Genomic DNA, 17,959 nt, shown 5'->3' on the forward strand with positions numbered 1-17,959 from the left:
GGTTTGTCAAACAGGAGAGAACATGCATAAACGTCTAGAAATATTTGTTTATGTCTGACGTTGCGATTGTGACTGCAGTGTAATGCCCCCTAGTGCCAAGTCTAACCAGCAACAAATGGCACTTTCACTTTCGTGTACAGGTTTACAACGAGACTCTGGGGATTTACGAAATGCTTCAATGATTTGCCAATCACAAGATTGTAATGAAAGAATCTTCAGGCCACAAGCTACTTCCATTTCTCCTCTAAATAGAAAAGGAGAAATGAAAATTACAGCCACTGAGAGTGAATGCAGGCGATCCTAGTGAATGAGCCTTAGGAGGCTCAGCCAATTAAAATATGAAGAACGTCACATCCTAAATGGTTCATTCAGGGACACATCCAACAAACTACACTTGCACACGAGAGTCCTGACTCAGGCCAAAAATCTATGAATTAAAAGGAGAGAGAACATCTTGTGTGTGAAGTAGCGGCCTTGGATGAAGTGACATACAAGTAAAGCAAAACAAAAAATACTGAAAATCTTTATTTTATTTACAGGACGTTGACCTAAACTGTTGAGATTTACATAATTTGAAATAAGAAAACAATGAAAGTTGTCCTTTTTTGGATAATCATGACACGTCATGTCAGAGTGGCATCACAGTAATGACAACAACAGAGTGGAAACCTACAGCGTGGCTCTGGACAGGCATGGTGCTCTCAGGACAGGTGACAGCCAACTGATACTGGTACATAAATTTACAATCAGTGAAACTGTCTGTAGTGCTACTTGGCATTTTAGTCATGCTGATGAGTTCTACAGTCTAGTCGTTTTGGCTCTTTACACAGATCATTATTGCCTAACTAAATAAGTACTAACATATAATTACATAATATCAGTCGTCAAGCTAACGGTAGCAAAGACTGGGAATCCACACGGTGTGTTTAAATGAATTCTCACTCTATAATTATGACACAATAAAATATATTCATTCAGATTTGTTGTTGCTTGTGTGTTTGAAGGTTGTACGAACACACTCTTGCAGTAGTTTTGATTTCAGACAGTGATGTGCAATGCTGGCCGACACATATCGTTGCCGTCCTCACTGGTGCCAAATGACTCTAGGCCCAAATCTGCATGAGAGACAGAGCACAGAGTGAATCATTATCACTGAACTTGTAAAATAAAAGCCTCAGTTAATATCTCAAAAAGCAATTTATATCAGGTAATATATATGTTGGAAGTGTATTCTGTTACATTTACATGTATTGTCCACTAAAACACTTCAGATCAACTTATTAAACCTGGCTGTGGACTTTACGCTAAAAGTGTGAGACTCTGTATGTGTGAAACAAAAGAAAGGAGCAACAGTGACATGGTTGACGCAGGATGTGTGGTAAACTGCTGCCCACCCGTAAGGTGTTGTCCCATGAGGCCGAGCAGAGAGCAGTGCCGTCAGGAGACACTCTCACTCTGCTGACACGGTTCTCATGTCCAAACATGATGGAGACGCGGTTTCCCTTCAAAACGTCCCACACGTTGATAGTGTAGTCATTGTAACCGGCGAAGAGCAGGCGGCCTGTGGGTGAGTGGGCGTAGAGGGTAGTGGGAGAAGGTTTCCATTTAAGAGGAAGCGGGGAAATTTGGATTAAGGGGAAGTGGACACAAACAAATGATCTGGTGGCATTATGACACTGAACTAAAATAGTTCCAGAGTCGAGACAGAGTAGTCGTCACTGACAAAATGTTTCCTTCTGACGTCGAAAGTCAAGTAAACGTAAAAACATAGTGAAAACGTTGGATGTCAATAATTAGAATTTACCACTCAGAGAGAAGTCCACAGTGGAAGCACCAAATATGATGCTGTCCTTCTGGTAGACGGCCACTTCACGGTCAGCTCGCAAATCATAGAAACGGCACTGAGGGACACCAACAGACAAACAACAGGAAACAAGACGACCATGGTCAGACAAGGGGAAGTTTAGTCTGTGAATGGTCTGTAGTGCATATATTAACAGTATATCATATCAGCATGGTCTGTGGCTAACTGTGATATTTGTATTTATCTGCTGCTAGTAACAGCTGTTATTGGGGGATCCGGTGTGAGCCCAGTAAATCTATATTACTGGGAAGTCCCCAGACACTGGGAACGTCAGTTAATCTTAAACAGTACACGTAGCAACAAACAGGAGACACATCACAACAAACAGATAAGAAGGTTATATGACGTGACTCACTGTGGCGTCATCAGATGCAGATGCAAATGCATCTCCACTGGGGTAGTACCTGGACACACATGGGAAAAGACAGGATGAGACACGTCCCCGCACCAGTGCACTTACTGTAACAAAGAAACCTGACCGACTTTCTTGTTATTTTTAACATTTTTACTAAAGCGAAATGTCACAGAACTGAAAGTTGGTCTAACTCAAATATAGCAGGACTGATTTATTTGCGCAATTCAATTTCCGGGGAAATTCTGTTTTGGGTATTTGGGCTCAAATAATCATCCATGACAAGCAGAACTGTAAATGAACAACAGCTGATCACTTTTCAACATCTGACCAAGAAATGTTGTGAATGTTTTTAGTAAATAATATTTATTGTCTATCAAGGAAAGTGACATAAGGAAGATGACTTTTTTATTTTATTTTTTTAATCAAAAAACTGGACTCACTTTACACAGTTGATGTCCGAATCGTGGCTCTCAAAAGACTGAATGTTCTGTCCAGAGCGCATGTCCCACACATTGGCCTTCTTATCACAGCCCTGGTAAAACACACACACAAGCAAACACCAATAAACACACACACACATTAGGAAAAGAAAATACCAGCTTCTGCAAAAGGTCACAGTTCCATGAAGCCAGTTACGAAGAAGATGATAAATTACAGGGTTTTCCCAGTGACCACAATAATTTTATTTTTCAAAACAAGACCAGTACACGTTGACAATTTCTTTCTCGCTTTCTTTCGCACCCCAGATACAAAAGTGTTTCCAGTCTCAGAGGGGGCGAGGTCCAGGGACAGCACATCAGCAGTGTGTCCATGGAAACTCTGCAGCAGCTGACCGCTCTCCACATCCCATAAAGCACAAGTCCCATCACCGCTGGAGGTCAGGATCTGGAAAACACAAACGTATGAACAGTCAAATGTACGCACAAGTACACAAGAACAAGGCCATGTGTCGCTACACAATGTCAATACACCTTCTGTATGAAAGAAACCTGATTGACTGTTATTTTTAGCATTTTAAATAAGCGAGGCATCACAGAACTGAGACTTGGTCTAACTCAAATATAGCGAGACTGAATTATTTGCACATATTCCAACTTCCGGGGAAATTATGTTTCTGATACTGGGCACAAAAAATTATCCATGACAAGCAGAAATTTAAACGAGCAACAACAGCTGATCACTTTTCAACATCTGACCAAGAAATGTTCTGAATGTTTTTAGTTTAGTTTGTATGTGTGTAGACATATATTGATACATATGTTAAAGAAAAATGAAAAAAATCAAAGCAAAAAGCACATTTCAAACTGAAACAGCTGTAGAAAAAATGAACATTTAGTTTAATGTGTAAGAGCTTAACAAACCAAATAAATTAAAACAGCATCTTGAAACGTGTTCTCTTTTAAGTTTTGTAATATCTGCTCAACAATACGTTGAAACCTGAAATATAAAATTATTCTGAAAATTCCAACATGATTGAACAAAGACAAATCTGATTTAATCAGAGGAACAAAGGGATTTTTTTTCAAGAGAAATACCTGCACTGCTCAAGTGCCCCCAAAAAAATCCCTGTCACATTTGATTGATTCCACAGAACCCAAAGACGCTATGTGAGTATAAACACCCACACACACACACACATAGTTTCATTATTCTCCCTCCTTAAATGTGACTTTGGTGCTGGCTTTGCTTTCATTTCTTACTTCCACAGTAACAAAAAAAAAAAGAGAAATGAAACGGCCTAAAATAGAATGACACTGGGTCGCACTGTCAGTAACGTCAATGTAAAATAAGCAGCTTGATTCATTTCTAATATCACTATCACCGGTATGACCCTAAAAGTTTTTTATGAAACACAGGAAACGAGTCAGATTCTCCTGGAGGTGACTGACGATCTGAGCTCGCAGGCCTCAAATGCAAATGACCATAAACATAAAAGGTCATCGCTGAGACAGGAAATGCATCATATATCTATATACAGACAAGCACGCAAAATGTCAGCAAATCCCCTGACGAAAACAGATTACGGGCACTTAGAGACACATGCAGACATCAGAGCTCCCTGCTGGCTGCTGGATTAGAGAGCTCCTGCTGGATGACCTCAGGCACAAAACGCACCACATCCTGCCTGCGTTGAGAGGTAGCTCCAGTTTCAACATGAATGCAATTACCAGTAAGCCACAATTACTGCGACACAGATGGAAACGAAGAGATCTGACAGACAGCGCTGCGTTAGCCTGACTTTGCTTACCACCTGCATGTGGTCATGTATTAAATGCTTCCAGGGGGTCGATCAAGTCAACCAGCAAACCCTCGTGGAAACTGGTAACTCTCAGTTCGATTCAATACAACATCAGGTGCTTTAAAGGTCAGCGACTGACGGTACACAGATACCAGAGGAGTCAGTTATGTGAACTTTTAAGCTGCTTGAAAAATGTCTCTCGTATAAAGTATGGCTGCAGTGAACAGCAGAGACACTTACTGGTCTGAGTTTTGGCCCTGGAGGTCTGCACTAGTGATAAAAAAGACCGGCATGCATGACAGTGTGTCCATGCATCCATGTGTGTAGGAGGAGTGATGTGTGGTAGACGTGTGTGTGTGTGAGAATAGACAGAAAAAACACGCATGAGTGTATTTACGTCTTAAATGTTCTGCCTTCAGGTCAGTGTGAGCCAGGCTCCCTCAGATAAAAGCCACTCAGTGTCTATTAATACACCCGGGACGGAGGATAATACACCAGCTTGTCTCTTCTCTGGCCCCCCTCCTCAGCCCTGCCATCCATCTTCTCTCTACTTGGCCCTCTTTTTATTTCCTATTCCATTGTGCTCCCCTGCCTCGCTGAGGGCCAGACTGGAGTGAATTATTAACATTAAAAATCTCAGTATGTGTCCAACGTGATGTTCTTTTGATTCTGTCTTCAACCTCTTTTCTTTCCAGTTGTAGAGTTGCAGGGAAGAATAATACCAGTCATGTATAAAGAAGAAATATATTTTTCAGTACTTCATTTTAATTGAATGACAAACTGAGAGGGGTCTGATTCTCAGCTTGCGTGTGGGGAAAGCTCTGTGCCATTGTCTGACATGTCCTCGCCATCACAAAGCAGGACAAGATGCTGATTTAGCAGCTGAAGCTGAGCATAAGAGAGCATGACAGAGCAAACGGGGGCAGTGTGAATATAGACTAAACCTCACAGTGTCCACGCTGCATGAACAACATCAACAGCTGCATCATCTCTAACCCACACCCTGAAGAATTCACCGTATGTCCACTGCTCACCTGCATGTCCGAGTTCGTGAATGTGCATCCCGACACATAGTTGGTGTGCATGGCCACCGACTTCTTCTTTGCAGCCAAGTTCTCGTTTTTGTCCAGTGACAGAGGGACCACTGAGCACTTGTTATCCAGTCCGCTTTATAAGAAGATGGAAAATAGTTAAATGATGTGATTTATGGCATCAAAACACCAAATGTATGCATCCATATTAAAGCAAATATCTTATTCAAAATTACTACATGGGTCTTAAGCAGGGAGTAGTGGGAACGGTGCCACTACAGTCATTTAAAGTACTGATATAAAACAATGCTACATATGAGCAGGTGCAAAAGGAAATATAAGATTTTTTCTTTCAAAGCAATAATGGTCAAGGAATTTTTTTCCAAATGTTATTATTTCAGTCATGAGTGAATTTGTTTTTGTCTGATTGTTGGAAAGAAAGACAATCAATGGAAGGAGCGTCTCTGCACTCACCCGCATGCCACAGCGCAGCCTGAGGGGGCGTAAGCACACGCCATGACCCAAGTACATGGAAGGGTGATCCCATGCTCCTGTAGGAAAGAGACAACATGCACACAGAAATTAAACATATTCTGTTTAATAAGCAAAAAGCAACCGCTACTATTTGACACACGCACACACACGGAGGCAGCTCACACACAGCTGCAGCACATCTGGATTTAATGTGTATTAATAGGGATTATGTTGACTGTGGTTATGTCTGCTCCATCCAGAGGCACGATGGTTTAAACCAGGCTGAGTCTTGATAGTCATTTAAGTGCACTCAGGCACACACACCCACACACGCAGACACACATTTGGTACAGGGGACAGATGGATAGATAATCCTCAAGTGCATATTTCCTTGCTGTGCCCCCTCTCTTGGAGGAGGACAGGATGACCTGCCCACATGAGGTGAAGAGAAGTTCAGGATTTGAACATAAAAAGGAAAGAAATACTCGTGGCCTTTTAACAGACTGAGTAAACTGGACCAGAGCTGGGACAACAGGACCATATATTTTTCTAAATCTAGCAGATGAATTAAATGTTTGCTCATTTCTTGTCCCTATTCTCTATGACTCATAGCAGCATTTAGTAAACAGATTTGAGGGCATGAAGCATCCATTAAGTTACACTATAGGTTTGTGTGTTACTGAATTCATTACTGAAGGTCTCATGAAAAGAAAATACTTTTGTATTTTGACAAAAGAAAATAGCACATTTTATTTTATTCAATTATACAAAAAATGACAACACCACGTGAACATCCACTCACCTTATTAAGAGTGAATGCATCCCAGACAATCACTTTGCCATCCTGTAGAGCAGAGAAAAACACGGGTATTACACACAATACATCACGGGGCCACACAGCATGAGCAGAACACATCTGGGCAGGTGTGTGTACCTGTGAAGAGCTGACGAGACGACGTTTGTCTCTGCACCAGTCCATGCACAGCACCTTGTTGCCATGACCCTTCAGCACACGTCTGGTCTTTACGGAGAGAGCACCCAACACCTCAATCTTCTCAGCCACCTGGTGTACTGAGGTAACACACACAAGTTCATCCTTTATAAATGTATTATAAGTATTATCTGCAAAATACAGCAAACTGGTGTCTGAAGTGTATTTATTACCACATAGTATAGTATTCAGGTCCAGTTATCTTATTGTATAATAGACATAAGTCTAATTAGCTAACTATATACTGCAGCTTTACAATTATTATCGTACTGTATAATCACACAGGTCTAGTTTGCTAATCTATTTAACAAATTGTAATGCTATACCATAACTTTCTATATGGTAAAGTAGGTCCAGTTAGCTTAGCATATTACCAGCTAGGTCCAATTCACATACTGTATATCTTTGCACTTTTAATTGACTTTATAACAACTCAATTATAGTTCACTTACTACACTGTATAGATAAGTTCAATTAGTTAATTACCACAATAACCTTGGTATATGGTAAAGTAGGTCCAGTTAGCTTAGCTTATAGCAACATAGGTTCAATTAGCTCACTATATAGTGTTATAATTCCAATTAGCTTAGTGTATAGTACAGGTAAGTCTAATTAGGGAACTGTAATGCTATACCACAGTAAGATTAATATATATTTAAATATTGATAAAAGTGAACTCAAGAGCTACCTTTTCAGTATGCTTTTAATTGAATCTTAACATCTACTTATTTATTTATTTATTGACTATTTCAATAAGTTGACATTTTGATTATTAGCGCGATTTTATCACTTTCACTCTTGTTTGCTTTTACTATTTTGATTATTATTATTTTCACTTTTTGTTCTTATGGTTTATTAGTTGGCATTGTCATTGAGATTATTGTGTAAAGCACCTTGTGCTACATTTTGTATGAAAAGTGCTATTGAATGATAGATTAATATGGTAAAGTAGGTCCAGTTAGCTTAGCATATAGCAAGCTTGGTGCAATTGACTTAATATAGCTTTTCCACAGTTTTATGTACAGATATACTATACAACAGGGCCAATGTTATTATTTTATAATATGCTCAAGTGTCTTCATGTATTTGAAGAATTTAATTTAAATGTATTTATATATTTTTTTTTAAAAAAAAATCATGCAAATAATATGTTAGTTATAAAATGTCCAGTTAAAACATTAACAGGAGGCGGAGTGATGTCAAACTGCCAAAAACTCCCTAGATTTACCAGACTACTTCTGAGCATCACTGACTCAGCTATCAAAGGAAATAGCAAGCAGCTTCATATTTTGAGCAAACAACGCCGTTTTCCGGGAAAAAAAAAAAAAAAAAAAAAAAGACAAAAAGAGGAATTTAACTTGATTTACTTACACTCCACGTCGTTCAGCTTGCCCCGCTCCTCCTCCAGCTTCTTCTTCAGAGTCTCGCTCTCCTTCTTCAGTGACGCCAGGCTTTCCCCTTTCTGGAGCCCCTGACAGGCCATCTTTACCGGGAACACACACACAGGAGGAGGAGGAGGAGGAAGAGGAAGAGGAGGAGGGCGAAACAAGGGAAACCAGGGGAATTTGGAGAAACGGTTAAATGTTTGTTCAAATTATACTCGAGCGCGACACTGATGCTGCCGCGAGAGCTGCTCCTCTGCTCTGCCTCCTCCTCTTCCTCCCTCCCCTCCTCCTCCTCCTCTTCCTCCCCCTCCTCTACCTCCATCTGTACCGCCTTTTGTAGCTGCGTTTCTAACTACAATGTACAGTAAAACCAAACTAATAGGTAATAATAAGTGTCAAAATTACATTGGTAAAAAGAAATAGAATAATTAAAAGCTACAAGCTTTGAATAACGCGCAAACACAAACAATAGTTTTTGTGGCCTACTTTCAAAAGTAACCAAGCGAACAATAATAGCCTGTATATATCCTACAGGAGTTGTTTATATATCAAAGTGTTGTTCTGTATAGTAGCTAGTTATAAAATCTTGAGCCAAATAATTAGTTAATTGGGTTATGGGGTCAATATTTTTAATATTTATTATATAATAATAAAGATTATAAACATTATATGTTATATAATAATAAAACAAAAGGTCTTACAGCAATGAAATGTAAAGTGAAACCACAAGTGTCAGACTTTGAAGCTGACGTCAACTGGAAAGTGAAGTAAACTTAAATGACGGTTATAATTTAATGACCTGCAGTATATAAACTTTTTTTTTTTTTTTTTTGGTGGTATGTTTCTGTTTCTATATCTGTTATTTCTGTTTCTATTTGAATGGTCTGTTTTCCTCTTTAATGCACAGACCACTTGAGCAGATATGATTCATGTCAACATTATGTAAAATACATTTTGTGTTCCTGCCTTTGACTGGGAACTATCACAGACAAGCTCAATTCAATGCAATTTTATTTATATAGTGTCAGCAGGCAACAATCCCCATTGTCTCCAGATGCTTTAGACACCATGGTAGTGAGATGCTGACAAAGATGTATACATAAAGTGTCCATAAAGCCTGTGTGATACATTAAAACGTTTGCATGTATAATGGTGCTGCTGAGTGGTCGGCAATTAGTCGTACAGCCATTATCATACATGTCCATTGATAAACTCAAATAAGATCTACAACACAGGGTGGAAATTGTATGCATGAGTGTGTTTGCATGGATTCAATCTCTTAATCCAGTTTTAAATTGAGACTCAGTCAAAGATTTAATTTAGTTTGTACTCATATCGGCTACACTCCGTCCACTCAGATTCATTTCCACTAAAACCTTTTGGACGTTGCATACGTGACCACGGTTTGAAGAAGGAAGAAGAACTTTACCACTTCCACACAGAAGGAGCAGTAATTAATGGCCTCGCTCTTAATGTAGATGTTCATTAGAGGACTTGCGGTCCCACAGCTGTCGCACGGGCCAAAAGTGGCCGCCATGAACGTCTGGTCACACATGGCTGCAGAAGATCACCGAGCACGCCTGTGGGAAACCAACACTGAGATGAGTTCAATCACAGTTGATAGTTCTGCTCGCTCTGACCACTCTGTATTTGTGTGTATATGTGTGTGCGTGCGTGTGTGTGTGTATGTGTGTGTGCGCTATACAGGAGATAAGTAGTTGGTAATCTACTCCTGACTGATCCTTCTCTGAGCTGCAGAGAGGAGAGCAGCTATTCTGGGAGCTGCACACATCAGTAAACACTCAGCGCATTGATAAAGGACTTCTAAATTACCACTAGATGTTGTTAGTCATATCACAATTATACAATCTGTCACTGTACTGTAACTTTACTTGTAGCAGTAAGTTGTTCCTTAACTGCAAACACTGTCTCCACTTTACTAATATGTTCTATGTGTACTTGCTTGATATGTGTACTTGCCTTCGCTTTATTTCATTATGCTTTTAAAAACATGATGAGAAACAACATCTTCAAATTCAATTCCTTACATTTGTCATCTGCCACTGATACTATTAGCACATAGTGTATGCAGTTCATGTACACCATAGAATATTGTCATATTATGGGATTACATAAGTTTACACACAAGCTTGTCATTACTTGTTTTTAAAGAAGTTACACTGGGCATGAGCAAAAATAAAAAGAGCACTATCAAATGCATTTCTATCTATTTTTAAGTTTCCATTAAGGTATTTCATCACAATATATTCTATAAAATACAGAGACACTGAATACAATCAGCTTCCACATAATTATTTCTGTCACATAATAAACTAAACGACAAGTCTTACCTGACAAGAGAGTTTTTGCCTTCGTACGGCTGGTATTCGTCCCTGGAGATCTAAGTTTTTCCCAGTGAAGAGGATTGACGGTGAGGGACAGAGGAGGGAACAATAAGCTTCTTAGTGAAGTGTTTAAGCTGTGATTCTGCTCTGCTTTTACCTCCATGCTTCAGTGTTACCTGCCTGCAGACCTGAAGGGGTCATTTTACTGTGTAATCCAATGCACTGGGATGCATAATGCAACATTACTCTACATGCAGTCCTCCTCCTAATATAGAAGGTAATTGTAAAATCTGATTAAAATGTTTGATTATCCCCTTTTTGTACAAGGAGGCATGTTTGTGTTTAAAAATAGTTTTGTAATACCTGCGTTAAAGACATAATTTTCTGCCCCTTATTCTAATAAAAGCAGTTCCTAACATTACCTTTATGAGTATTTCAACAATTAACACGTTGAATACTGGCTGTATGCTTCCTTTTTATCCATCATCAATACTCTCATCAGTGCTCTGGTCTGTACCATGTTGTCTATATGCTGCATGTGTGCTTTATCCAGATGGACGTATGGATTTATATGCTTCTTTTTGATTCTCTCTTCCCCTCTTTTCTGTCTCCACCCGGCCGACCCCGATCAGGTGAGCGTCCCGCATAGGCTGTATATAAAAAAAGGTTATCCCACATGATGGTTAAATGTGTTCTGCTCGAGGGTTAGTCTTGTTAAAAGCACTAGCTCCCAGGGTCTTACGACAATGTCAGTTGACACTAGGGGTGGGAAAAAATATCAGTATGGCAATATATTGAGATATATTTTCTTCAGATACAATATAAATTTTGAATGTCTTAATATCAATTTTAAAAGAAACAGAAAAAGTCATGTGAACGACTTCCACACCTCCACCACCACTTTTCCGTATAAGTGGAATAAATTGGAAATAGATCATTTAGATTAATATAGTTTTTTGACTCAATTTGTTCAATGAATTATCACAGTCATCTGATGCACATATATACAATGTGTATTTTAAGCTGCATTTAAAATTTCTCAGTGAACTACGTAGAATACTGCAATATATCACAATATCATAATATTGCAATTTTGTATGGTATCGTGACTTAAGTATTGCGATACGTATCGTATCGTGAAAGTCAACACCCACCCCTGGTTGATACCGACACTGTAAAAATAAAAATGAATTTAAAGTGAACAAACAAAAAATCTCCCACAGACAATCAGACAGTGCTGAATTCTTTTATTTTACTTTTACAGATTTGACAGTTTATTCCAAGTTTCTTAACGGTGAACACATTCACTATAAGCACAGCTACCAGAAACTACAAACAGTCCAGTTCGTCAAATGTACACATGGGTTCAGAGAGGAAACATGCGGTACTGGCTTCAGCATGTTCAATACCGCAACAGCTGGGGTGATGATAGATCTTCTCTCTATTTTTTTTTTCTTTTTAAGATTTTATTTGTATCTTTAAAATGGCACAATTAATGCTAGTGCTGATAAGAACAATGGTAATTTATAATGTCTACGTCATATCATACAACCAACTCTCTCCTTAATGCAAAAACGCAGAGTGAAGGAATGACTTTTTTCTCCCGTTTGAGAGCCGAAGAGAAGCCTGAAGGAATGAGGCGCTGCAGCAGCTCTGCTCAGCATAAATCAATGAATGAATATGTTTCCTTTCTCCTCTGAAACCAGGCTGACCTTTACCACGCTTCAGTGTGTGTTCTTACGTGCGGCTTGCATGAGTTGGTAATAAAACAGCAAGAAAAGTTGCTGCTTCAGAAACGGTCACAGGGGAATGTGCCAGAGGAAGCTTAACGTGCTACGCTCATGTCAAAAAGGCGACGGGAATATAAGGGATGCACGCGGCTTAAGTGTGAAGGATTTCTTTTTAGCAGTCCATACCCATCTATTATTTATCAAACCTCCTCTGCGGCGTTGAAAAAGTGCATTCTGGCTGACGGATAAACAGCGCAACCCATCTGTGACACTGGACAAAATAATAATAATAATAATGATAAAAAAAAAAACAAACAAAAAAAACGATCACACTGAAATAATTTCTAATCACAGTGGAAAACAAACACTGCACTGACAGAACACATCAATGTCACAATGTCGATCATGTACGTAAGTCATTCAGAGAGCAAGTAATCCAGATAAGGCTTTGTCTACGATGTGCAGCTAAAATCATGACATTTTGAAACATTCATATGGTTGACTAATTCCTTCGGTTACCGTCGTTCTTGGTACAACTAGCGGATATGTTCTCTTTACACAAGCCACACGTTCCACTTCCTACAAATCCAAACAACTCAGCGGAAGGCCGACTGATAAAATGTGGTCCCAATGAGAGTAGACGGATGTCAAATTATTTTTAGGTGCAACACAAAACGACTAACCTGTTAAGACTTAAGCTTCAAAGATTAAATCAGAATAGTTACAGGGTCTAGTTCTGAATCATAATTTCAGTCTGGGAGAACAAACTACTCCGTCATAGTAAAATATCTTCTTGAAAGGCAAAATAAGGTTCATGTGAGGGCAAATGAGGCTGACTGTTAATACTAACGGCACAACAACAAGTAAACCAAAAGTGCTAAACAGGAGGCAGCAAGGACAACGGTGAAAGGAGGCCAAAGGACGTCCGTGCACAACATGGGCTGATCACCTCTTCCAACAAGTCTCAACTGAATAGAGGTTTCTCTTTATTAACAAAAAACAAAACAGGAACGTGCAGATTCATTTCTGTAAATGGCTGTTGAAGCCAAACCCATGCAGGCCAGATGTGGGCAGGAGCACGGGGCATGCTTTATCGTGTGTACAAAGCTGCAGCTCTACTGGTTGACTACAGTCTATGAAATAAAGTATAACAACTAAAGTGCACAGAACTTTTGTGTATGTGTTTTACGTTTCCACCTTGGTATAAACTCTCAAAGATCGGGTAAATTAGTTCACTGCATGAAAAAGCAATGGCTGCTTGTACAAAAGGGACTGTACAAGAGCCTCCTCCACTCCAATCCAGTCGGTGGCGGTAATGCAAAATACCAGATAACGACAAGGCCGCCACATAAAGTAAGCATCAATAAGCACAGAGGAGATTCAAGTCATGCAGCTGTAGATTGTAATTTACTGTTTACTGCTTTGTAGATGAGGTCACAGAGTCGAAGCTGGAGAAGAGACCAGCAAAGAAGATTCAAAATGCCCCAAAAATGCTAAACTTTAAGTAACAGATTTGACAAACTATTGTGGAGAATGAGCGAGAACAAATCAGAAATGTTCCTGGACTTTTAAAAAGCATCCCCCCCTCCTACTTTTCCAGCGATTTAGAGTCTGGCACCTATGGTGGAAACACACCAAGTACCTCCAAAGGTCCCCAGTCAAATGCAACTTAGTGTGGTTTTTAGTTAACAATAAGCCCATGTTGTGCTTTCTTGAAGGCGTGGGGTGGACAGGCCCGGAGAAATGAGAGGAGCACATCGGAGAAAAGCAAAAATCTGAACAGATTTGAGGCAAACTCCACTGAACCAACATGAGAAACGGCTTACCAGTTCATTCTGCTCAGTAATACATGGCTTTACGATACATATAAGAAAATGACAATACTGAAATAAATAATTACACAATGATAATAAAACATTTCTTCAAGGCTCCGACTAGAGGGCACGAGTACAGAGGAAAGAAAGCTGAGCGTACTGTGGAGTAGGTACGTGAGTGTTCGCTGTGTTCATGTATGATTAAATATCTCCTGCGACGCTCCGGTCACAGCTGTAAACGGTGAAACTGTAGCAGAGTTTGACCCCCCCCCCCAAACCTCTTCTCACTTGAAACCTGTGCTACACTTCATCTGCCAGAAATGCACTGAACCTGACACTTCTCAACGAATAATAATCACAACAGCCGGCGCTCATTAAACGACACGATTTACCTGATACTGACATGAAGAGCCTACAAACGCAACTGAAACTGTCTTTACAAAGCTGCTGGAGAATCGGTGGCTTCATCCGTCACTTGAGATGTTTTTTATTTTTTTGTTTTTTTCCTGCAGCAAGAAAGCTTCTAGTCTGAGAAAGGGCGGGCGGAGATGCAGGTAGGTGCAATAAATAAAATACAGGATATATATTATTCATATTTATATATATTTATATATGTATAAATAATATAGTACAGACGATGAGTTGTGTCTTGGCTTGACTCTGTTTAGAGAATAACATGGCAACAGATCAGGAGACTGGGTGAGAGAGAGCTAACGTTTGCAACACTCGACCGTCTTCGTACTAGGACTCACCCGACGTATCAATCCTCGCTGTGAGGTGTCACCCTTCAGGCCTGCTCTTGTGTATCTGTGCGTACATTCTCACTGGAGAAGAAGACGATAACAACAACTACCTTAACCATGACTAGAACCACAGGCACAGGGAGGGGGGGAGAGGGGGGCTGATCAGGGTCGTGGCCAGCGGGGGGACAGACCCAGGTGTCGACCCAGGGAGCACGTGTACTGCACCTGGTCCTGTGGCTTCTCTAAGAGTTGCGCATTTATACAAGCGGCGGATGGATGCTGGCGGGTGTGTGAAAGAGAGGAGGTGCACATGGGTCGAGTCGTGCATGTGGATGAAAGTAACTGTACAGATGTGACGCTCAGCATGTGTTTTAATCCTGCATGTCTTGAGTGTGTGTGTGTGTGTGTGTGTGTGTGTGTGTGTGTCGTATTTCATAACAAACATATTGGTGAACATTTTTCAATGATTTGTGTTGGACATGATTTGTTTAAATTGTGTCGGTTTTGGAGTGAGGCTCCGGATATGTACTTATTTCTACTGTGGGCCAGTGAGTGTCACGTGACTTGCAATTCCAGCTGTAGCCACTAAGACAAAATCGCAGCAGGGCTCAGAGACGTCCCGTGGGCTCGGTTTAGACTCTGGTGAGGAACCCCAAGTTGAGAGAGCTGGGGATCTGGATGGTTTCCAGGGCGAGTGAGGAAGGATTAAACGGGAAGGTGACTGGATAGATCATCTTTGTGTCCATCAGCAACTGGGGACTCTCACAACGGTCTCGCAAGCGGGTCTGATAGGAGACAGAAAAAAAATGTCATTGTCATCCACAAAAAATATAGGAAAATATATGGAATCCATATATATGGAAAAATATAGGACGAAACTACTGTAAGAGTGTTGCACTGCAGCAGTGTTTTTTTACACCAGGAAGGTTTTTGTTCAGATCTCTAGAGGCTTCGATATGTCTAAGTAAATAAATTACCTGTATGGTTCGTATGAATGCAACCGACACTCTCTCCTCAAACTCGTTGACCGGAGTGTAGAGGTTCAGGACCTTCACAATCTGAAGGAGACAAGACACAGAAATGTTTTTAGCTGGTAGCAGTAGTGCTGGATTTTGAGAAGGAATCATAATAATACATAGCTCTTCAACAGGAGGTCAGCGACCCCTAGGGGATCCGCGGAGGTACTGCGGGGCAGGGTTGCAAAATATTTGGTTGACATTTTACATATATATATATTTTTTTTAATTTTCCCCCCAATTTTAAATTTCTTTAAAAACACATTAACATGAATCCATCATATTTTAGTAAAGGGATAAATGGAGGCATAAGACGTTGTCTTTCAGTCACCACTCCCTCATTCAGCAATACAGGAGCTTTCTCAACAGCACACAGTTCACACAGAGCGCCACACTAAGCCTCCTATACACCGTAGGCTCTGCCCCTATGACTGCTGAGCCAATCACGAGGCCGCATATATCAGGTTATCCTCAACTGGCCTCTTCAGTCCCCAGGTGAACTGTCCCTACATTTAGCTACGGTTAAAGTTACAACTTCAGTCTGTCAATTATTTTCTTTAACCGTCAATTATATATACACACCAGTTAGGTTTGTTTATGTCAGGTGTGTCTATGTTTAAGGCAGCTGCACGGCCACCCTACTGTTGCACATGTTTGAAATGTAAAAAAAAAAAAAAAAAATGCATATTTGAATCTGTGTTTTATTTGAATTGCTTAATACTGGATGCAAAACCATGATAATTATGTACATGCAAATGCGTTTACCTGAGCAGTGGTGAGGGCCTGGCACATGGAGCAGATGGCCTCAGCGTCCTCGTCTGTCTTTTTCTTCACCTGCAGCAGCTGAGCGGCCTGGATCAGAGGCTCCAGAGTCTCTTTGGCTCCGCAGGTCATCAGACCTTTGTCTCTGAGCCACTCCTCCAGCTGGCTCACGTTGTACCTGCACACACACGCGCATCACGAGTCAGGTGTTCCCAAGAGGAAATCGAGCACAATGAGCAGTGCTGTGTGTCCCGGAGCTCCTACCTGATCTGCATGCCTTTGCTCCAGGAGCACATGTCCTTGCGTAGCAGCAGGTTGTTGAGGGTGACGGCTCCGATGATGTAGAACTGCTGCTTCACCACCTGCTTGATGAGCTCCGGGTCGGTGCCGTGCTGACACATGGTGGAGTGGAAGGCGCTGAGCTGCCGCAGGATGGAGTCAAGGGTGTAGGTGCCCTCGTCGGCGATGCTGGACGTCCGCTTACGGAGACCCGTGGGCTTCACCCCCGACACACCCTGGATGGTCTCGTGCTCCAACATGCCAGAGACTGCAGAGAGCGCACATCTTTAGCTACTGTATCAAGACAATTACACACAACACTGAACTCAGACATGCACACACACAAACCTATCATGGGCTGGAGGATGTTCTCCATGCATTTGATGAGCTGCTGGTAGATCTGGATGGCCAGGTCACTGATCACCTGTCTGTATTCTGCCAGGTCGAAGTTGGACAGCGAGTGCTCATTCTGCCTCTGCGTGTTGTGCTTCATGAAGGCCTGACACACAAAGACACGACAGAATTCAAATCGATTTTTAATTTCAGACGCAATGACAGTAACACAATCAAAAATCAAGACAACAAAGTCGCTGTATGTGTTGGTCTCCTGGTTTCACCTCGTCTCCGCTGTATTGTTTCAGACAGTGCAGGAAGCGGCATGTGTTAGCCAGCCAGAAAGAGACCGTCTCAAAGTCATCTCCTCGTTTCTGCAATGAAACAATATAACAAATAAATGGCATCTTAACTGGTCACCAGTATCTGGAAAAAAAAGCCAAACTATTACAGAGAATATCATGTCATGTATTATTTATGTGTGCACACACAACTCGTTGCTACTTTCCTACAATATGTCACACAGCGGTATAAATGTCAGTGCACAAAGCAGGCTTGTACATGTAGGGTTTCCTAAACTCAGCACACAGTCCCGTTC

At 40.8% G+C, this 17,959-nt stretch overlaps 2 protein-coding genes across 7 annotated transcripts in view; both read right to left on the reverse strand.

Moving 5' to 3' along the window:
• Positions 1-510: 510 nt before the first annotated feature.
• On the reverse strand, positions 511-10,783 carry gnb5b (guanine nucleotide binding protein (G protein), beta 5b). The gene is made up of 13 exons (XM_047579730.1): positions 10,691-10,783; positions 9,769-9,919; positions 8,326-8,437; positions 6,898-7,034; positions 6,766-6,807; positions 5,964-6,040; positions 5,493-5,625; positions 2,961-3,104; positions 2,660-2,751; positions 2,220-2,268; positions 1,805-1,901; positions 1,395-1,561; positions 511-1,115 (listed from the first exon to the last, which is right to left on the reverse strand). The coding sequence occupies exons 2-13, from the start codon at positions 9,892-9,894 to the stop codon at positions 1,104-1,106; spliced, it is 1,188 nt and encodes a 395-aa protein (XP_047435686.1). The 5' UTR covers positions 9,895-9,919; positions 10,691-10,783; the 3' UTR covers positions 511-1,103.
• Positions 10,784-11,914: 1,131 nt separating this feature from the next.
• The window catches only part of myo5aa (myosin VAa), a 48,838-nt gene continuing 42,793 nt past the window's right edge, over positions 11,915-17,959 (reverse strand). For all 6 annotated transcript variants that reach the window (XM_047580039.1, XM_047580043.1, XM_047580038.1 and 3 more), the window contains 6 exons: positions 17,646-17,735; positions 17,377-17,527; positions 17,014-17,296; positions 16,753-16,927; positions 15,949-16,029; positions 11,915-15,756 (listed from right to left, as the gene is read on the reverse strand). In XM_047580039.1, coding sequence (XP_047435995.1) covers positions 15,604-15,756; positions 15,949-16,029; positions 16,753-16,927; positions 17,014-17,296; positions 17,377-17,527; positions 17,646-17,735 — 933 coding nt within the window. In that variant the 3' untranslated portion in view covers positions 11,915-15,603. The remainder of the gene's footprint in view (positions 15,757-15,948; positions 16,030-16,752; positions 16,928-17,013; positions 17,297-17,376; positions 17,528-17,645; positions 17,736-17,959) is intronic.

This window comes from Mugil cephalus, chromosome 3, assembly GCF_022458985.1.
Source record: "Mugil cephalus isolate CIBA_MC_2020 chromosome 3, CIBA_Mcephalus_1.1, whole genome shotgun sequence".
In the NCBI taxonomy this organism is placed as follows: domain Eukaryota; kingdom Metazoa; phylum Chordata; class Actinopteri; order Mugiliformes; family Mugilidae; genus Mugil; species Mugil cephalus.